Below are 20,457 nucleotides of genomic sequence, written 5' to 3'. Positions count from 1 at the left end.
CTGCTTCTTGGGCTCTCCACTTCCCCTGTAAGTCACTTTCAAATCTCTTGTCAAAGCTTTGTCACACTGCCTCAGTCCTGCGATCCTCTCTTGCTCCCCTCAGTAGGATCAAGGACTGTGCTGGTTACTCAAAGGCCATGCTATTCACACCGAGTCCCACAGCGTACTGGCCAGACCAGTCTAACTGGTCAATGGGATGGACAGGATTATTTACTCACCACCCCCGATCCCCCTGCCCTTCCCACCCCCCCCCCACACCCCCACACCCCCATTTGCTGGGTGGAGAATGACCCACTTTCTGGCTCAATGCCTGGAGAAAAGTCCTCCGGGAAACAAATGCACACCCACACCCTGTGGCACCTGAGGGTTAGAGTTGTGGCTGCTGAGTCACTGGGGGTGCTGCCTTCCCAGCTGCAGCCTCTCAATACTCAGTCCTGAACACCCTGCCCCCCACCATGTTGAATGTCTAAATGGGGCTCTGAAGTAATGAAGTCGTGATTCCTATTAGACCCTCCATCTGCCCGCACAGAGAGTGTATCCATCCCATAAAAACTCCAGCGACTAGGGGAGGCACTGCAATATTACTCATCACAAAAGTTTCTTGAGTACCGTTTTTTTATTATTATTATTTCTTAAAGTATTACAAAGAGTATTACACATGTCTCCTTTTTTCCCCCCTGACATTCCCCCGGCTTCCCCCACCCCCTAGTGTCTTGTGTCCATTAGTTAATCTCATATGCATGCATATAAGTCCTTCGGTTGATCTCCTACTCCCCCCAACCCTCCCCAGGGTTCCCACTGTAGTTTGACATTCTGCTCAATGTTGCTCTGCCTCTGTATCCATTTTTGTTCATTAGTCTATAATGTTTCTTGTTATCCACAAATGAGTGAGTTCATGTGGTATTTCTCTCAGCTTCCCAGGGGCCATCTCAGTCTCACAGGGGCCATCTCAGCCTCACAGGGGCCATCCCAGCCTCACGGGGGCTGCCTCAACCTCACAGGGGCCGTTTCAACCTCACCGGGGCCATTGTAGGCTCACCAGGGCCATCTCAACCTCACCGGGGCTGATTCAGCCTCCCCAGGGCTGTTTCAGCCTCACCGGGGCCGTTTCAACCTCACCGGGGCCGTTTCAACCTCACCGGGGCCATTTCAGCCTCACTGGGGCTGTTTTAACCTCACTGGGACCGTCTCGACCTCACAGGGGCCGTCTCAACTTCATAGGGGTTGAGTACTGTTTTCACGGCATGTGATGAGGCACTGGGACTGCGAGATGGCACAGATCCTTCACTAAAGAGCCCCAGTCCAGAGGGGAGTTGTGAATGTGCAGACAGAGAGAGTGTGTGTGCACTTGATTTCTTCCTGTGTTAGAGGCCAATTCATTCATAAATGGTTACTGAGTGTCCCAATATCAGTCCCCATCCCACTCTGCACATCACAAACCACTTTCACACACAAACTCTTACTTGTTTTCTTCTAGGTTCCTGCAATGTGAATACCTATTACATATCTTCTACCTTCCTAAAATGGAAAAGCTCCAAAACAAGATTATTGCCTAAGGTTAAGTCCATCCTAGGAAAACCTAGGGTTAAGGTGTCATGGGCACACTAATAGAGGAATTCTGCAGCCTTCTCTCCCAGGAATACCTGGCCCCACACTGTCTACCCTTGTGGAGGGCGAGGCCTGCAGTGGTTCAGACTCCAGCTCCAGTTTGTTAACGTAAAAAAAACCATTGAAACCTGTAAAGAATTTTTGTGAGTTTATTTGAGCCAAACTGTTGACATATGCCAGGAAGCAGAACCTCAATGAATTGAGATAATGCTCCGGAGAATGGCAGGTCACATCTGTATTTATACATTGCCATCAAGGGACATAGGTGTGTTACATGAAATCCATTGGTGATAGACTAGAGAGGTGGGAGAAAGCAAAGCAGGGAAACCCCTGGGATTGGATAAAAAGTAAAATGATAGACACATACTTAGGTGGGTGTAAGAACAACTAACATAACAATGAAGGAATTTGTGGTATCTGTCCTGGAGCCCAGGCACATTAGGTTGTGCCCCAAGGGGTCCAGAAAAAGAAAGGGAAGTTACAAGTTACCTAGACATTTCAAGGATATGTTATTATAGATGCAAAAAAGACACCTAGGCTCAGTTAAGGTAAAGGTTGACCTTGTCAGTGAAGATACCGGCCTAGGACGTAACCGCCCACCATAACTGCTTTTAGTTAAAGTTTAATTTCAGACCATCCTTTGTGGTTACTGAAAGATCAGACAGAGGCCGTGAACCAGGACTACAGGCTTTATTAGAGGAGAAGCACCTGCCAGGCTGTCTCGCAAAGGGAAGACAGCAGCATGTGCAGGGGTGAGCATGCCTTTTGAGGGGTGGAATGGGAAGGGGTGGGGGCTTAGTGTACTTGGCACACACTGATTGGTGGCTTACTGTATAGTCCATATAGGAACAAGGCTTAAGGTATTTGGCAGGTGTGGATTGGTGGTCCAATGTATAGTCCATATAAGGTACATGGGTTAGTAACTCAGGTATTTCCGGGCTGTAGGTTACATCATAGTCCGCCCACCAGTTGGGGGAAGGGAGAATCTATCAGTTACTTTAGGTGTCTGAGTTTGCAAGACTGCCATGCAGGCCTTCCCTGAGCTTGTCAGGTTAGCATGTGGCCCCTTTCGTCCACAAGTTCAATCCTGTCTCCACCATTTGCTGCATCTGCAATGGGAGCAAATGGCCTACCCTCCTTCCACCTCAATGGTTCTATTCACCACAAAACACCCTGCAAGTGGTTATTTATGCATTCTCTATGAAGAGGACTCTTTCTCTCCACTCCCTTTGCTCCCGAGCCATCACTAGAATCACCTTCAAAAGTCCCTTTGCAAACCATGTATTTGATGAGGAGTTAATATGCAAAATATATAAGAAATTCATAATGATGGAAAAATATGAATCATGAAATAGTCATGAAGAAATATTATTCTACCTAGTAAAGAGATAGAAAAATTTTAAATGAAGTTTCTTATAGACAAAAATTAACAAATATATAACTTCCATTTATAAGTAGCTATAATATTAACATAAAAGCAATGTGCTGATATGTTTAAATCTTCTTATTCTTAAATATATTATCATATCTAATAATAGACAAACATGGTAATTAACCATACCTTCGCTACACCTCCCATTGGCTAACCAGTGCAATATGCAAATTAACCACCAACAAAGATGGCGGCTAATTTGCATACTGCAGGCAGGGCGGGACAGCGCCATCCCGCCTGCCCTGCAGTCATCTGGGCCTGCTATCTGTGACCCTGGGTGGTGGGCGTCCGTGTGTGACCCAACCCAGGGGGGCCAGGAGGGGCAACAGCGATCAGCCGGCCCGCCCGGGCATCCCATGTGCAATCCGACCTGGGGTGGCACCCCAACCCCCGGATTGGCCCTGTCGTGTGCGCAACCTGGGGAGGCAGGGCAGGCACTGAGGGATCAGGCCTGCCATCTGCCACCCGGGGAGCAGGCCTAAGCCAGCAGGTGGTTATCTCCTGAGGGGTCCCAGACTGTGAGAGAGCACAAGAGGGGCTGAGGGACACCCCCACCCCCCTCCCCTGCCAGTGCACAAATTTTTGTGCACCGGGCCTCTAGTATGTATATATTTCTACAATCTGTTTTACACTGCAGGTTTCCTTAACAAACTTGTTCAGGGAGAATATAAAAATCATTTTGGACATAACCAGTTTTATTAGCTCAAATTGTGACTTAGGCTGTTTAAATTAATGAAGTTTGTGTAGCTCCTATTGCTGCTGTACAAAAGGATCACGTTATTGCCTCATAGTTCTGGAGGACAAAAAGTCCAAATGGGTCTCACTGGGTGGAAACCCAGGTGTCGGCCGGGCTGCATTCCCTCTGGAAGTTCTAAGGAAGAATTGTTTCTCTTTCCTTTCCCACATTCCAGAGGCTGTGTGATCCCTTGGCTCCCGGCCCCTTCCATTGCTAATGTCCTCGATGGCAGGTCATCTTTCTCATGGTGCCATCTCTCCGGGTCTGGCTCTTCTGCTTCCCTTTTCCTCATTGAGGGGCCACTGCGAATACTTCCCTTGGGTCCATCCAGACTGACCCAGGACAATTTTATTTTAAGGTCAGCTGATTAGCCAGGTTAATTTCCATCTGCAATCCTAATTCCCCCTGCTATGTAAAGTAACCTAGTCGCCTGTTCTGAGGATTACAGCAGGGGCACACTTCAGGGGTCATTATTCTGTCTACCATGGATTTTTCTTATATGCCAGATGCGAGGGAGCAGAAACACTGGGCACCGAATGTGATGGTTAGTTGGCTGTCACACACATTGTCTAGTAATCAGTCATGCCGGTGACCCCCACTCTCCAAAAAGACACTTCTCGGACAGAGAAAGACAGTTTTAAAACCACACCAACATGTACAAAGCAAGTTGGAGCCTACCCACCCTGCTGATCTAATCTCGATGTGCCAAATGTGAGCTCTAAAACAAATGAACAAGCGGTAGTCTAGGAGCACTTTATTTTTCCTCACAAGGATAAGAGTACAGAGGTAACTTACTTTATCTAATATGCAAAAAGACACATTAGTCCTTAGTATGTAGTTATTAATCCAGAAATTATATTTTTGGATACAGTGGGGCCTTGACTTATGAATGTCCCGACTAGATACCACCTGTCTCTCGGCGGATTTTTTGCATTGAGTTGACAGAGTAATTTGAGTTAATGAGCTCCTTAAGGAGCTCCTTAACGAGCTGGGTCTCAGAATGAATTAAACTCGTAAGTCAAGGCCCCACTGTACAATATTTGACCAAAGGGGCTTATATACACATTCAACCATTTCCTATCCCTAATGAATAGAACACATGGACTCTGGCAGATACATTGACATTTCTCAGTGGCATTTCAATCAAAAGATTTTATGCAAGATATCTCTTTACATCGCCACAAATGGAAAATTTCAACTCACCTACCAATCTGGAAAAACTGATTACACCATTTTATATTTAACAGAATCAAGTGAGACTTAGGTGAATGAGCACAGTTTTATTACTAAAAATGAAAAACCTAATCGAGAGGTGCTTTGCATTTCAGAGGTCACTAAATCTGTGATTTGTAGAGACTGTGACTGTGTTCAAGAAGGGCTCACATCAGCCCTCCACTACCACGGCCGGCTTCTAGCAACAGCAGTCAGGTGAAATGTTTCTGCCACAGGTCCTGGTATTGGGAAAGCAAGTTACACAAACCACAGGCTGCTGTGGCTTGATTGCCTTTATGTTGCAGTTCACAAAGAATGGAGCTCCATCCCTCAACCCAAAGGCCTCTCTCATTGTCCATCCGAAAAGATTTGCAAGTATCCACTGATTTACGGCTCTCAGGAGGAACTCATCACACTCAAGCCACTCAACCAAGCCTAAGATTTTGAATCTCAGCAAGATTCTAAGCTAGGAAGTTAATAAAATCTAAATTGAAATAAATTCCCCAAATAAAATATCTGGAAACGGCACAGAAAAATTAAGCTTCTCAGCTTTCTATCTCTAAAACTGCCTGTCTATTACTGATGAGAAACAAAATTTAGGAAATATGCAACCAGATACTTTAAATCTTAAGAGGTACGATTTCCCTGCAATTAAAGGCAAATAAATCTATATCAAATATGTCCTTTCCAAAGTAAATTTGATGAAATAAAAAAGATGGGATTTGAATTCAGAAGTCTTGAGGTCAGATTCTAATTCCACCTCTTACGGATGGCTAATGCTGAAGACTTCCATCTTCTGCCCCTTACAATGATCACCATGACCTACAATGTTGTGACTCCTTCCTGAAGTGACTGATCTGTTTACTGCTATGGAGGTGTATTTTCTTGGAGCTACTGCATCATTGGGTTATAGAAATCATGTGGAAATGACCACATAAGATCTAGCCAACTCCCTCATTTTATATTCAAGAAACTGAGTTTCATCAGTAAACTCAGATCAAAGACCTCAAAAACAATGCTATAGTAATTCCCACAGAACTCTACCCATCCCTTTCTGAGGGTCCTTGTCTCACTACCTTCCACCAGAGTTTCTTTCCTCCATATTTAATCATTCCCTTTAATTTCATATAAGATTTCTTCCTGTGTCCCTCCCAAAAGGTACAGTCTGGAGCCATGCCTACAGCAAACACTCAGCCGATATTTGTGAATTAATGAATAAATCAATTAATGGAAACAACATATATTAGTCCAATTCCTTGGCACATATCCTTAAAAAAAAAATCCATGTGTAAGGATCACATCCTTTGTTCTGCTTCAGGAAATAACTGAAAACAGTCTAGAACAAAAGAAATTTAAAAGCATGCTTTAAATATTTTGTCCTTTTTAAAATGCAGAATGCTTAGTGTGGATGAGCATGCTGACAATGTTAGTTTTGTTTTTGTCACATAAGTGCCTTTACAGTGTACTCTGAAGTTTCATTAGAAGAAAAAGTTTCCATGGAGGCAGAAAAAAAAACACAACAACACAGCCTTTTTGGAAAGGAAACTTGCAGAAAGACCAATACAGAAGAGCAATTGACACAAGGGTTAATTATTTACCAACCCTTTATAAGAAAACTCTGCCACCGAAAATTAGACCATGAGTCTCTGCTGCCTGCCACTTTATGAAGGGTGACTGAACTGATATCATATAAATGATTTTATATTCCATTCTTCATTCTTTTTTATTTGCATCCAAACCAGCCAGATCTCAGCAATTATGCTAAATATTGATTTACAATTTCATCTATTCTAATGATGCAGCCAGATGAGAACCATAATATTATTTTATTTATAGCCTTAATATGATGGGTTGAAGTGACCAGTAAAAACAAAACTAATCTCTGACAGTGCTGACTGCTGGCAAGATGGTTTTACACTGTTCACAGATGCGTCCATAGGAAAGCAGTGCGGTGGGAGTCAGTGGGCTCCTGCGCACTGAGATGGGCCATTTCCCTATAACATGCTCTTCTTTGGGCACTTGAGAATCTTACATCTTTGAACGGAAAATAAAAACTATGGCCACTTAAAAATATGCATTAATAGAAAAGTAGCATCCAAGTTAAGAATGGTAAGAAGGCTATTTGGAGCAAAGGTGACAAAAGGAAAAGTTCTGGAAATCAATCGTTTTCATCTGTAGCATTTACTGACCACTTAAATTTCTGTAGGACACACAGTACACACTTATATGACATTCACTGTATTTTTTAATTCTCAAAACAAACCTGCAAGGTACTATTATCCTCCCTTGTCATAGATGAGTAAACTGAGGTATAGCTCACAACTAGTTCAAGAGAGATCCAGGATTCAAATCAGGGACTGCTCTGCTTTAGATACTAGCTGAATTGTGTCCTATGAAGTACAGTCAAATGTCCCGCAGAGGTCAGCCTGGAGAAGGAAAGACATGTAGGGAGTCAGAGAAGTGGATGGTTACCATGTGAAAGGTGCTAAGAAGGCAGGACGATCACAATAAAACTATAGGGATGGTATTTTCACTCAATAAAAGGAAATTGTTTAAAGAGCAAAGTGGTGACCTGTAGTATTGAATGCCCAAAGGTCCTGGAATTGTATGGTTTTATGACAGCAATGGAGGGTTTTAAGCGAGGAAATGAGATGAATTATATGTTCTCTCTTTTTGACACCTATATCCTCCTGCTGTGTCTGGAGATGGCAGAGTATGGTAGTTAGGGGTTTGATCTTTCAAGTCCAATATCCTGAGTTTGAATCTTAACTGGTTTGTTAAGTAGATTAGCAACCAGGGGCAAGGTACTTAACTTGGATGTGCTTTAGATCTTCCTCTGAAAATGGAAATAGTCACAGTGTTACTTTAGAAAGTTATTTAGAACATTAAATGAGTCAATATGTATAAAGCACTCAATAATTTACATAGCACACAGTAAATGCTCAATGAATTTTAGGAAGTTATCATTGAGTATACACCTCCTCTCCAATTATTAATTTAAACCTAAACTGAAATAATTCTATGCGGGTGACAGTAACTACTTTATAAAGGCTTCTACCATGAGTAATTTCTTTCCATATTTAACTTTCCCCATTGGAAGAAAGCCTTCCTTGAAAGAAACAACACTTAAAATCTATTTCTCCCTATTTATTCCTCAAAGAGTGGTTACTCATTATCCTCTTAGGAAGAAGCTCATGAAAATCTGACCACTATGTTTTTAAGTCAGAAAGACAGGTTCCTTAAGTACCCTTATCTAAATATTTTAAATTCCATTAGGGTGTTAACTTGGTCCTATTCACTAAGGCCTAGTATTCTAGTTACACAGAACAATGTCTGGGATGTATTTTTTTAATGTTAAAAGTAAATAAATATTGTGTGGGTGGTTTTTTTTTTAATCTTCAAATGCCTTTCTAGCTGTCAATATCCATTGTGAGTTAACAAATTAGAAAAGTGAGGTCTTTTAGAGAAGGTATGAAAAACTTCCATGTTATTCTATATATTCCCATATCAAGAAGTGATTTAAGCGAAATTAATAGGTAGGTGAAGGTTGCCTTGCATATACCCAACCTTCCTTCCCTGTGTCTTTTCTCCCTCCTAACTGACAATTCCTCTCTACATAGTAAACCTTGGTGTTTTCAGGTTCTTCCTCCTCCTCCCCCCACCTCCTTCTCTGGCTTGTCCATACTCACCTCCTCTCAGGAAAGCAAATGTCTGAATTGTTCAGCACACATACTGAAATTCAGTTGAGGTGCAAGATGTTTATTAGGGGCCAATATTTGTGAAAGGAAGAAAGTGGAAGCAGGATTGCGCAGAGGGAGAAGTCAAGATGCACAATAAGGGAAGCACAGCCTTGGCCAAGCTGAAGGGGCCAAGCCTCTGTCTATATCCCTCCATGCTCAGTCACCTCTGAGGGCTGCCCAGGAAGGATGTGACCTTGGATCAGGTGGTACTCTGGAGCGAAGGCAGGCCCTGAAGATGCTGACAGCTGGATAATCTGCAGGCCACTATCTGCACACGGAAGCAAGTCCTTCCCGGACCAGCCAACGTGCACTACACAAATACAAACAAAACAAAACAACAAAAAGAAACAGCCACCAAAGAAGATCACAACAATAAAATACCAGGTGTGTTCGGTGAGGAAGGGTAACAAATTATCCTCTTTAGATATCTTCTCAGCTCTCTAAAATGTAATTTTTATGTGCATAGTGAGGTTTAAAGTAGTAAGGACATCTGGTCAAAGGTTAAAGAGGTTGACTAAGTTTTAAATGATCAATCATTAAAAGAAAGGCCCCATCATATTTTCACCAGTCCTTCTGCCATTCGTCAGTGTCGAAGTAATGATGCAGCTTCCTGAGTCTGTCCCAAATTATCAGATTAGATAAGAAGAATAAATATGCTAGAGAAGGACAAACATTCATGTTTCTTAGAATTCTCAATTATCCAGATTATGGGTTCTTAAAAGGGCAAACTCATTCTTGGATTATGCAGAGGTGGGTCAGTGTTAATTTTCTTTGTAAAAATACACAAATTTAAGAACAGGTTACCATTTAAAATGAATTTGTTTAATTGAACAAGAAAGTGATTTATGGTCTGAAAGCTAATTTCCTCATCTTCCCTCCCAATTAGTTTAGTTAGGATATCTCTTTTTACTTTGAGCTGTTTATTTTATGTGTTTTTGGCTGATGTACTTTAAAAGATGAATCCTAAAGATTTAAAGATATGTTAAGTAACTTTATTGTAATAATCATTTCATAATATAACTGTATATAAAAGTGTCACATTGTGCACCTTAAACTTACACAGTGTTATTTGTCAGTCATATCTCAAGAAAGCTAGAAAAATAAAACTAGGGAAAAAAATTAAGCAACATGCTCTCTGCACCAAAATAAAAATAAATATACAATGGTTGCCATTCAGCGATTCTCTAGTACGTGCCAATGTTTCTACAAGAAAGGTGTTTTTTACCCTCCATTTTTTGAAAGAGTAAAGTGAAGCACAGAGAAATTAACTTTCCTCAGTTCACCTGGAGCAAAACTGAGATTCAAATCTAAGTCTTTCTGACTCCAAAAATATTACGCTTCCCACTATAGCATGCTTATCTCATAATTTTGTAATGGGACATTGATTTTTTTCTTTTGGAATTTCATTCCATTTCATTTAGAAAAAGAAAAAAAAGAAAGAAGAGAAAATTGCAGACAGTTCCAATCCTTCAGACACGTCAAGCCCTTCATCATGTCTCCTGTGAAATGCTGCCTCTCCGCACTCCCCACTACAGTTTCTAAATTCCCTTGGCTCTGTCTCCCAGTGTCCTTGCTTGAGCTCCCTGCACCCTGACATAGGGCTTTGGGATGTGGTTCCTGCTCCATGCTCTTGCATTTGGCTTTGTAACATCAGACTTTTCTTTCTTTTTCTTTTCTTTTTCTTTTTTTTATTTCTCTGCGCCCATCTCCTCACCAAGGACTGGAACCTCAAAACCCCTCTTCACAGTCTGCAGCCTGAGGTCAGCCTGACCCACTTCCTATTCTGGAAGATTCCAGCCTGGGTCAAAGCTCTAAGTCTCAAGTTTTAGAGGGGGAAAATGTAGGAACGAAGAGTAACAGTTATAACTTATGTAAATCCTTATGAATTGTGGTGAAATCTGAGAAAAAAATAGAATCACCCACTTCCACATGACTTGTGAAATAAATAATAAATGCTATTATGGCTTATGCCACTATTTGTTTGGGTTTCTCTTACTTGCAGTTGAACATATTCCTAATTGATATAATCACCCTGCTGCCCCCCAAACCGCAAAATTCAATGAAGGTCAGTGACTTTGAAAAATTTATTTAAAAAACTCCCTACTCATGTTTTGTTTCAAGAACTCAAATGAACTGGAAGCTTGGTGACTAGCACATAATAGGCACTCGGTAGATACTAATTGAATGAATGAGCAAAAAATGTACTCTTGGAACTTGTCATAAATGATCACTAAGATAGGAGACATATGTCAGCGATTATTGAGCTAAGTTCAGGTCATTGTTCTGGAGCTACATGAAGAAGCAAAGTATGTAGAGAGTTGGGTCTCCAACCTCAAAGGCTTTGTAGTTTATAAGGGAAAGATAAAGATGACTGGAATGGGAGGGGACGTGTCTATATGATATCTTTTGGTGTAACTTCAAAACAATGCATCTTAGAAACACCTTTTCAAACAGTGTTGCTTCCTTAGCATAGCTTTAAGAATAGGAATAATCCAGAGGAAAATGGAGAAGAAAGAAAATACAAAAATACTAACTATGATTATTTATGGATGGTAGGATTTCAAACAATTTTATTTTCCTCCTTGTATTTTCCTGCTCAAAGTAGAAATTTTTCAAAATACAGATAAGTACAAGGAGGAAAATAGAAAACCACTTGTATCCTTAGTACCAGAGATTTCAGATCCCTTCTAAGTTTATTATTCTAATTTAAAGCAGCTTATTTTTATTTGAATCTAAGCAACAGAAACAATATTATTGTAAATATCTTGAAGCAAGACATCAAGAGAAACAACTTCTCAATATGAGAGCCACATAATATTCACAAATATAAAATATTACAATATTGTGTATAGAGAGAATACCAAATTAACTGCTACTATAAAACAATGATTCAATTCAATTGAAAATCCTTAGTTTTTAATGCTGTTTCATAACTACTATGTGCAATTTATATTGCCTGTTTAGTTCCCTGCTGTTCCTTCCGTGGCTTCAATATTTTGCCCCAAGAATTCTCATTAATTTATATGTTTATTACTATTATAAGAAAATAATAAGAGTCACTGAAAAATGGATCACCAGCTTAAAATGTTCAATTTTATATCGAAACTAATGTCACCCACTGAGAGGTGGGGAGTAATTTGATTACTAATCAGACTTAACAAAAGAAAAGCTCAATACTTACCAGTAGAGATCATTGATGTATTGTCTTAATTATTTCTCCTCACTAATCCTTTAATCATATCTTCTATTTGCTCTTATTTTTATCTCCCTTTTGAACTTTTGGCTTCCAATCTCCACCGCCCCCCATGACCTCATATTCTCAAATCATGTATTCTCAATGACTCTGCATTTCCCATAAAGACCATCTTCAGCTTTTGCAGGGCCAAGTAATAAAGAGCATCAGTGGGTGCAAATAGTTGTATTAATGTGCTAGGTCTGCTCTTACAAAGTATCACAGACTGGGTAGCTTAAATAACAGAAATTTATTCTCTCACAATTCTGGGAGGCTATGAATCCAAAATCAAGGTGTCAGCAGGATGAGTTTCTTCTGGCGGCCATGAGGGAAGGATCTGCTCCAGGCATCTCTCTTTGGCTCACAGATGGCTGTCTTCTCCATGCATCAACACAGTGGTCTTCTCTCTGTGTGTATGTGTGTCCTAATCTCCTCTTTTTTTAAGGACACTGATCATATTAGATTAGGGCCCAACCCACCGACCTCATTTAACCTTAATTACCTCGTTAAAGACCTCCAAATACAGTCAGATATGAGGTACTGGGAGCTAGGGCTTTGATATTTGAACTGAGGTGGGAGGCAAAATTCAACCCATAACACAGGCATAACCAGAAATGTGGCCAATTTAAGTATGCAACGTGGACTTAGACAGAAGAAAAAAAGTACATGTTTGCTGAGTACAAAGAAACCCAAGCTGCTACACTTTGATTCTGAATGATCTGATCTGTCAAACAGAAAAGGATCATTGGTGACCCATCCTAAAAGGGGAGCAGATACCCTCAGGATCTTACCACATTCGTGTAGAGAGCTGGGATGGATGAAGAGAGGTGAACGAAGCTCTCCAATGAAAGTCCCCAGAGCATGGGGAAGAAGAAAAAAAATTGCAACTCACAATAATCTACCCATAGACTAGAGTTAACCATACGAAAGTGATAGGGAAATAAGAGTGGGAGTGAGAGGAGACCTGCAAGAAAACAAGAAGTTGTCAAGGAAACCAGAGTCCTACATCTACATTTTAAAATGTTCTTCACTTTTAAAGTATCATTCCTGTATGTTTGTGTGGTTTTTGTATGTTCTTATATTTCACTATAAAAACAATGACTTGGCAACAATTCTCAATAGACTTTTAATCCTAATACCTGAGACAGAGTTTCAGTAAAGCATGATTTTTAAGATGCATCTACTGAACTTGTCACCTCTTTTTCTCTTTTCTCCAGAAAAACACTAATCCAGAAAGGCAAGCTCTCAGGTGATTTACTTAAACCTAGATATATTTTCTGATAAAACAAAATGCAATAATGCTGTTGTCCATGAAGGATACGTTCCCTAATTGGGACATTTGCAAGAAGAGAGCGATCTAGAGTTTCTGGCGAGTGAAAGAACCAAATAGCTTCTGCTCAGGTGAAGACCAGAGGTATAATGGAGTCCTAGCTTACATCTGGGTTGACTTTTTCAGTCAGTACAAGATGCAAACATACTATGTAGTCAAAAATATCCTTAAACGTCATTAATTTAACTCAAAAAAGTACAATACTCATGGATTTGTTTATACCACTCTACTCAGTAATTCTTTGCATGCTTAAGTTTGATAATCATGGAGAGCGGCCAAAGCAAGGAAGTCAACAAAAATCACAATGTAGTATCTACACACTAAAGTAATTAATTCTCTTTTGAGGGCATTGTACAAGTCTTCTCCAAAGCAATCAGGACTAGTAGTTGATCATTTAAACAAAAACTAAGTTAATGAAGTAAATGTATAGAAATACATCCATCTTAAATAGTTTAATTAAAAGCATAAATATATATCCAATCACTATCTTTATTTGTAGTGCCAAGGGTTTTACTTTGAACATGATTTAATTAATTGTCCTCTTTATCCTTTTTCCTTTTTTAAATATAAATCATACGCATATCATTTGGGATTTCAAGTTTAGGGAAAGTTAAAAAAATATTTGCAAACTATTATGAATGTTGAATCCTAGATTTTTTCCTTTTTTACAAATTTTACCTTCACTTAATTTGATCTTATTTTAAACTTATGGACATAATAAAATTATGCCAAAGTACATACTATTTACAATTAACTGTATGGAAAAGTGAGTAAGCCATTTGAAGAAAAGATCCAATAATCCAATCTGCATACAACTTCTCTGGGTCTATACCAAAATTAGTAACTAACATTTAAAATATTATGGCCGTATTATCTTACAGAATCTGAAGTTGTCAATGGAAATTATATCTCTGGAAACATAAAGTCTCAAGAATACATAAACCCCAGGTCAATTATTTGAGGCTGATTTTTTAATTGAGAATTGAGTCAGAGAAGTTTTATTTTCTCACACTCTGAAAAAATTATGTAATTATTAATAACTAAAGTAAGTTGGAGAAGTTTCCACTTCTCTTCCCAGTTAGCAATGCCTTGACAACCACAGCAAGCATTATGGACCATGAAGAAGCAAGACAAGAACATACAGGAGGGAAACCCCTGGGATTCTTTTTCTAAGGATACAATGCATATGTCCAAATGAAATGCCTCAAAGCGGGGGGGTGGGGGGGGGCGGGGGGGGAACTAGAAGAAAGAAAGAATGCTACAGGAGACTGCATCTGACAGCACCTGTTCTCTAAATCAGACATTTGCTAATTGGGATATGCACACTTCTGGGGATACCCAAAGACTTTCCTAGGGGATCCCAGGCAAGGATAGTTTTAAGGGAATCAAGTTTAGAGCCTCAAGTTTCCTAAAGCTGATCTACCTGAAAAATGCACTTCCAATCATAATAATTCATCCTTCCCTTTTATCTTTCTGTTTTTACAACAGAAAGGTACATATCTCACCATCTGGTAGTGTCTTATTAGGGTGCACCAAACTTAGAAAAACATCTGCAAAACAGAAGGACAACTGAAGTTGATGATGATACAACAAATGGCTTTCATAACTGGGCAACAAGTAGGATTGCAATCCTTTGTTTCCAATCCTTTGCTTTCAACAGAACTGAAGGGAAGACCTAACTGAGTTGCCATTTGAAAGATCTTTGAAAACAATTTTCAATGATAGATCACTATGTGATTTTTGGCATATGACTCTGAAGGAATTCAAAGATTTGAGTGACATTGTATAACTAATCTCTTTTCATTTCCATCTACTTATATGAGCAGGTTTGCTAAGCCAAGGACTAAGAGAAGACATCCCATCTCTAAAAACAAATGAGCAGAATCTCTAACAAAATAAGAGAGGAAGTAAAAAAAAAATGAGCACATGCAATTCACTTTAACCAGAAACCATTTACTTCTAGAAGTTAAGTTGCTAATATTAGCAGGAGGTTAATTAGGGACTACCCAATTGGAAATGAAATACATAATGACTTCAAATCTGAAATTCTGTGTGATGTATTTTGGTAGTGGGAGTGGTTGATGAGCAACAAACTAGAATGTGACTACAAACATACAAAGCATTACACTGTTCGCTAATGAGGAAAGCAGAGACAAAGTGCAATGGACGCTCCCACTACATAACATGGCAGATTTGTGATTTTGGGGGCTTCGTTTTTGGATATACTTATCTACAATTTAAAAATGGACAATTTTACTTTCAGTAGTTTTTACTTTGCTTTTGATGAAGGGCTGAGTTAGCAGAGAGTACTAAGGATGTGTTAATTCTACATCACACTTCAGAATATTGTCACTACAGAAACACTTCCTTACATTAAAAAAGTGTGAATTAATAAGTTTAAACAACAAAAATAAGTGCTTCCAAGTCTTGGCAGAATCTTTCCAAACACACATCTTGTGCGCCTTTATCTTGTCGTAAACGATAATGTTCCCCATTCTTCCAGTTCCGCAAAGCAAATTACATACGAATGTGACTCTTTCTACTTAAAAGATCCAAGGATTCAGAGATGAGCCTTTGCAGGAGCCAAGAGAGCATTATCATTTTATTGTCATGAATGACTGAGGGGTATAAAATCGCCATTCCATCTCTAAGACTAGTGCACAACCTACAAACAAAGAGCAACTCAGGGTGAGATTTAGCAAACCAGCGAGGCTACCAACTGCAATGCCCCACTCTGAGACGGTTTCACTGGAGATGGCAATGCCAGAAATGGTGCTTTCTACTTGGCTTCCCCCAAATTGAAATGCAGCTCAGATTCAGTCTTTATTATAATCTGTGGCAGACGTTTTTAAGACTACTTTTATTGACTCCAAACTCCATCTGAACGAAGTCAGCACAGGCCCTTTGCAATTTGTACGTCAAGTGTCTCCTGCTGTAATTAAGTAAGCAGTGGAACTCAAAAGGAAGCCCCGAGAGAAAGCATCCGGGCGTCACTTATTGATCGGTGGAATTTTAGGGATTTAAAATTTCTGTTTTATTGTACAACTGCACTTTATTACCACTTTATCCTTCACATGTAATAAGTACAAACTGCTTCAGTAATGATGGAAAAGCTTTCTCGGCTTTAATGAAACCTTTTACTTGCTACTGAAAGTTTTATTATTTCCAAATGGTAGCACAGGCAAGAAAAATAATCACTACTTATATGGAGGGGAAAACTTTAGCAATTTGAATAATTTTGTTCTCGGGTGGATTTTAAGACATTTAGAGTTGTTATGTTTATTATTTTCATTTATTTTTGATGATCCGAAACCAAAATATATATGTACTTTTACACACTATAACAAAATCATTTCCTAATCATATATTAAGAGACTAGATATTTGTATGCAGCTACCACCTGAAAGATGTCAGCCTGATCTGGATAAGAATTGCTCTATGTGTAGGGCTCCCACAAACTTCAGCTGTTGACCAGGAGAGGTATAATGGTTTAAGCCCATGGGCTCTGAAGCTGGACTAAGTGGCTTTGCGTGCCAGCCCTGAACCTGCCTTCCTGTGAGATCTTTAGAAAGTTCCCAGTCCTCACTTCCCTTACCTGTAAAAATAAGGGTGACTAGAACCTGCTTTATGGAATAGATGCAAAGATTAATAGAGGTATTTTGTGTAAAACATTATACTAGAGTCTGGCACATGGTAAGCACTTGATAAATGTTAAGCTCTAATATGGCCTTCCCATGTGAGTACATCCACCTCTAGACTGGATGTTCCATCAAATGATGCCATTCATTCAACAAGCATCTGTTGAGCTTTACTGTATACAGCACATTTGTCCTAGGTAAAGGGGACACAAAGATGAATGAGATATGGTGTCTACACTCCAGGAGCTTCCAATTTTAGTGCAAAATGATTGTTGGCATCTTAATACCTTTCTCGAAGAACACTGTGAAGCATACTCGTTCACTGGATCACAGATTTGTCCTTCTCCCATGCACTTGAAACTCATGGAGCTTCAGAAAAATTTCACTTCAGTTTCTGAAATCTTTTTTTAAAATATATTTTATTGATTTTTCACAGAGAGGAAGGGAGAGGAATAGAGAGTTAGAAACATCGACGAGAGAGAAACATCGATCAGCTGCCTCCTGCACACCTCCTAATGGGGATGTGCCCACAACCAAGGTACATGCCCTTGACCGGAATCGAACCTGGGACCCTTCAGTCCACAGGCCGATGCTCTATCCACTGAGCCAAACCGGCAAGGGCAGTTTCTGAAATCTTAATCATGCACAGTTTCATAAGCAGCTACAAGTTTTTCCACATTTTAAAATAGATGATTGAATGGTCTAATCAGATTCTCACTTAGCTAAAAACTTGAAAAACATAGTAAGACAACCATGACTGACACATTCATTTTCCCGAATGTGGACATACTACAAACAGCAGATGCAGACAAATAGTGCCATCCACATCCCACGTGGTCCACGGCTAACTGAAACTGCACGGGAGCTCAGCATCAAAGCCTTGAAGCACCTCAACGAAATTCAATTTGAGATCAAATAAGAACTTTGTCTAGTCATAGCTACATCACTTTCCAGAAAGTTCTAAAATTGACTTCCAACAGGGCACCTTGTATGCCTTTAGTTTTTTCAAACATTTTTGTTTATGTCATTACAGTCAGAAAATTCATTTAAAAAAATTAAATCTTTAAGTTTGACTATAAATCCAAAGCACAAAGACTAATGTGGTATTTTAGACATTACAAACTCCAAATGATCTTAAATATGGTGTCCTCTGCTAATTTGCTGCTCTTGAAAATGTGCAATAAATCCAGTTAAAAAGGAAAACATCTTCAAATTAGTTGTAAGATCAACTGGGATATTACCTACTCACTAGATGTATCATGATTAAAAAAAATTATGTATTATGCATTACATTGCTTAATTCAGAAATTGGATATTCACTCTTCCACTAAAAGGACAAAGACTATTTTTTTTTGGGGGGGGGGGGCAATAGCCAATAATGACCTTGTTAACTTTCTAGAATGGATTGAATAGTTGCCTAAATATGTCTTCGGTGGAGTCACCCTCCCCAAAGGGAAGATGGCCTGTAAACATACAGGCACACAACTCCTTCCGTTTCTCCTTCCTTGTCTGTGTCATACCACCTCTCCTGGTCAAAATGCTATTAAAGGCCCTTTGGGGTCGGGGCAGATAAAACCCCAGAAATGAGAGGCACTCCTCACAATGCAACCACCCTCAGCTTCAAGCCAACTCACACTTCGTGTGTCTGCAAGATGCCACGGTGAGAATGTGTCTATCTCACTCCCGGATCTCCCAACGAATGCGTATGTTGGTGACCTCTACTTTAGCATTTAAGCACATACGTTCCACTCCACAGGGTGGCCTTGATCCCAGCTAAGGTCCCTGCTTAATGGATGCATTTCTCACATCCACTTTTTAGATCCTTCCAGAGCGAACATTTCAAAAGGGATGAACGTGAACGAAGCGAGGAAAGGGGAGGGAGGAGACAGGAAGCCTGGGATTTCTGCCATCCTCACTGCCACCCAGAATCCCTATTATTTTACTCCTCGCCCCATCCCCCAGTCGCTCTCCCTTCGCCTCTTCCCTCCGCCGCAGGAGGGAGAAGGAGGGGCCGCCGCCTGAAGCCGCCACCTGCCACTGCGTGGAAAAGCTGCAGTTGTAAAAAGAAAAAAAAAAAAAAAGAAAGAAAAAACAGCCGCAGTTGTCACTTACCCAGCGGGGTGAGAATGGCTCATTTTTGCAGGGTCGTTTTTGGACCCCGCAGCAGGTGCGGAGGGTGGCTGCGTGGGGCCGATGCTCGCTGCCGCCCTGGCAATCGCTCGCGCGGGGGCTCCGCACTGCGTCGCCCGTTCGCGTGGCACCTGGGCTGGGCTGCCGCCACCCCTGCGCCCCAGCCACCCGCAGCCTCCCGGGCCCCCACCCGCGGGCGGTATCCACAGCCTCCCGGTTGCTAAGGGAGGAGAGAATGCAAGCGCCCAGGCTGCGGAGAAGCCAAGGCTGTGCTGGAACCCAGCCCGGGGAGGCTCAGCTGCTGGCCCTTCTTCTGGGCCCCTAAGTGAGAGGACACCCAGCTCCTGGTCTGTTGCTGCGGGACGCGGGTTCCCCAGCACCTGTAATCCGAACACACACACACACACACACACACACACACACACACTCACACTCACAGGCAGTGTGCTTAGGCTGGTGTGTCTCCTGCTAGGCCCTAGGGAAGGCGGGGAGTTGGCTCCGGGCACTACGAAGAGCAGGGAGCAGCTACAGTGTGTGGCATTGCTTCTTGTAAAACAGACCCTAGACTGCAAACTCAAGAGAAAGAAGCCTTTCTCAATCTGCTTTGGGGTTTTATGTTGCTTCTGCATCTGCTAGGCGCTGCAATCGGGCCATTTCCTCCTTGTAAAATTCCCATCTTTGCTCCTAGCTGAGTCCCCACTCCCAGGAGGCTGGCTGTTCCGAAGCTCAGAGGCAGGGAAGATGCAGATACTCTGGAATCAGTAGTTGTATTCGAATCCAGTAGGTAGAAAGCAAGGCTTTGATGAAGAAGCCTCGATTTAAGGGAGAGGGCCTTGGTGTGGAGGAATTTTAAAGCGTTGGATTCAGATGACCTATTCCTAGTCCTCTCCTTGCTTTGTCAGGGTTTTTGCTGGGTGACTTGGCCTCTGGCCCCAGGTTCCTCATGTATAGGTGACAGGTTGGACACATGGAGCTCTATTCTAACTCAGCCTCTCTTGCAAGTGCGAAGATTGTCACCTCGTTAATGTCTTTCTGCTTTCCCACCCATCCTAAAGGGCCACTGAACAGGTCAGAGCCCAGTCCTCTGCATGATACTCAAGACCCTTTATCATGTCTCCCCAGCATCTCTCATCAGCTTCACTGTGATCATTTTCCCGACCCCTGCCACCCTAAACTCTCTCCAAAACAAATCTTGTGCTAGCCCTCTAACGGGAACCTACTTCCACCCTTGACTACCTGACAGACTTCTATTCATTCTTCAGCACTACCTCCTTTGATGTGCCCAAGTGTTTGGATGACTCCCACCATACTGCCTGGACATAGCTCACTTTTATACTCACCCCCTGTGCTGCACTGAATGGTCTATGGCTGCCTTTTCTACTTGAACATGAGCTCCTCT

General features: G+C 41.1%; 1 protein-coding gene across 1 annotated transcript in view; it reads right to left on the bottom strand.

The window, feature by feature from the left end:
- Positions 1-19,463, bottom strand: part of ERICH3 (glutamate rich 3) — a 101,592-nt gene extending 82,129 nt beyond the window's left edge. Inside the window, exon 1 of the mRNA XM_081086510.1 lies at positions 19,041-19,463. Coding sequence (XP_080942636.1) covers positions 19,041-19,063 — 23 coding nt within the window. The 5' untranslated portion in view covers positions 19,064-19,463. The remainder of the gene's footprint in view (positions 1-19,040) is intronic.
- Positions 19,464-20,457: the final 994 nt, after the last annotated feature.

Source organism: Myotis nattereri (genome assembly GCF_964212035.1).
Source record: "Myotis nattereri genome assembly, chromosome: 3".
NCBI classification, from domain to species: domain Eukaryota; kingdom Metazoa; phylum Chordata; class Mammalia; order Chiroptera; family Vespertilionidae; genus Myotis; species Myotis nattereri.
Note: the sequence above shows the minus strand (reverse complement) of the source record. Positions and strands in the feature narration are given on the sequence as shown.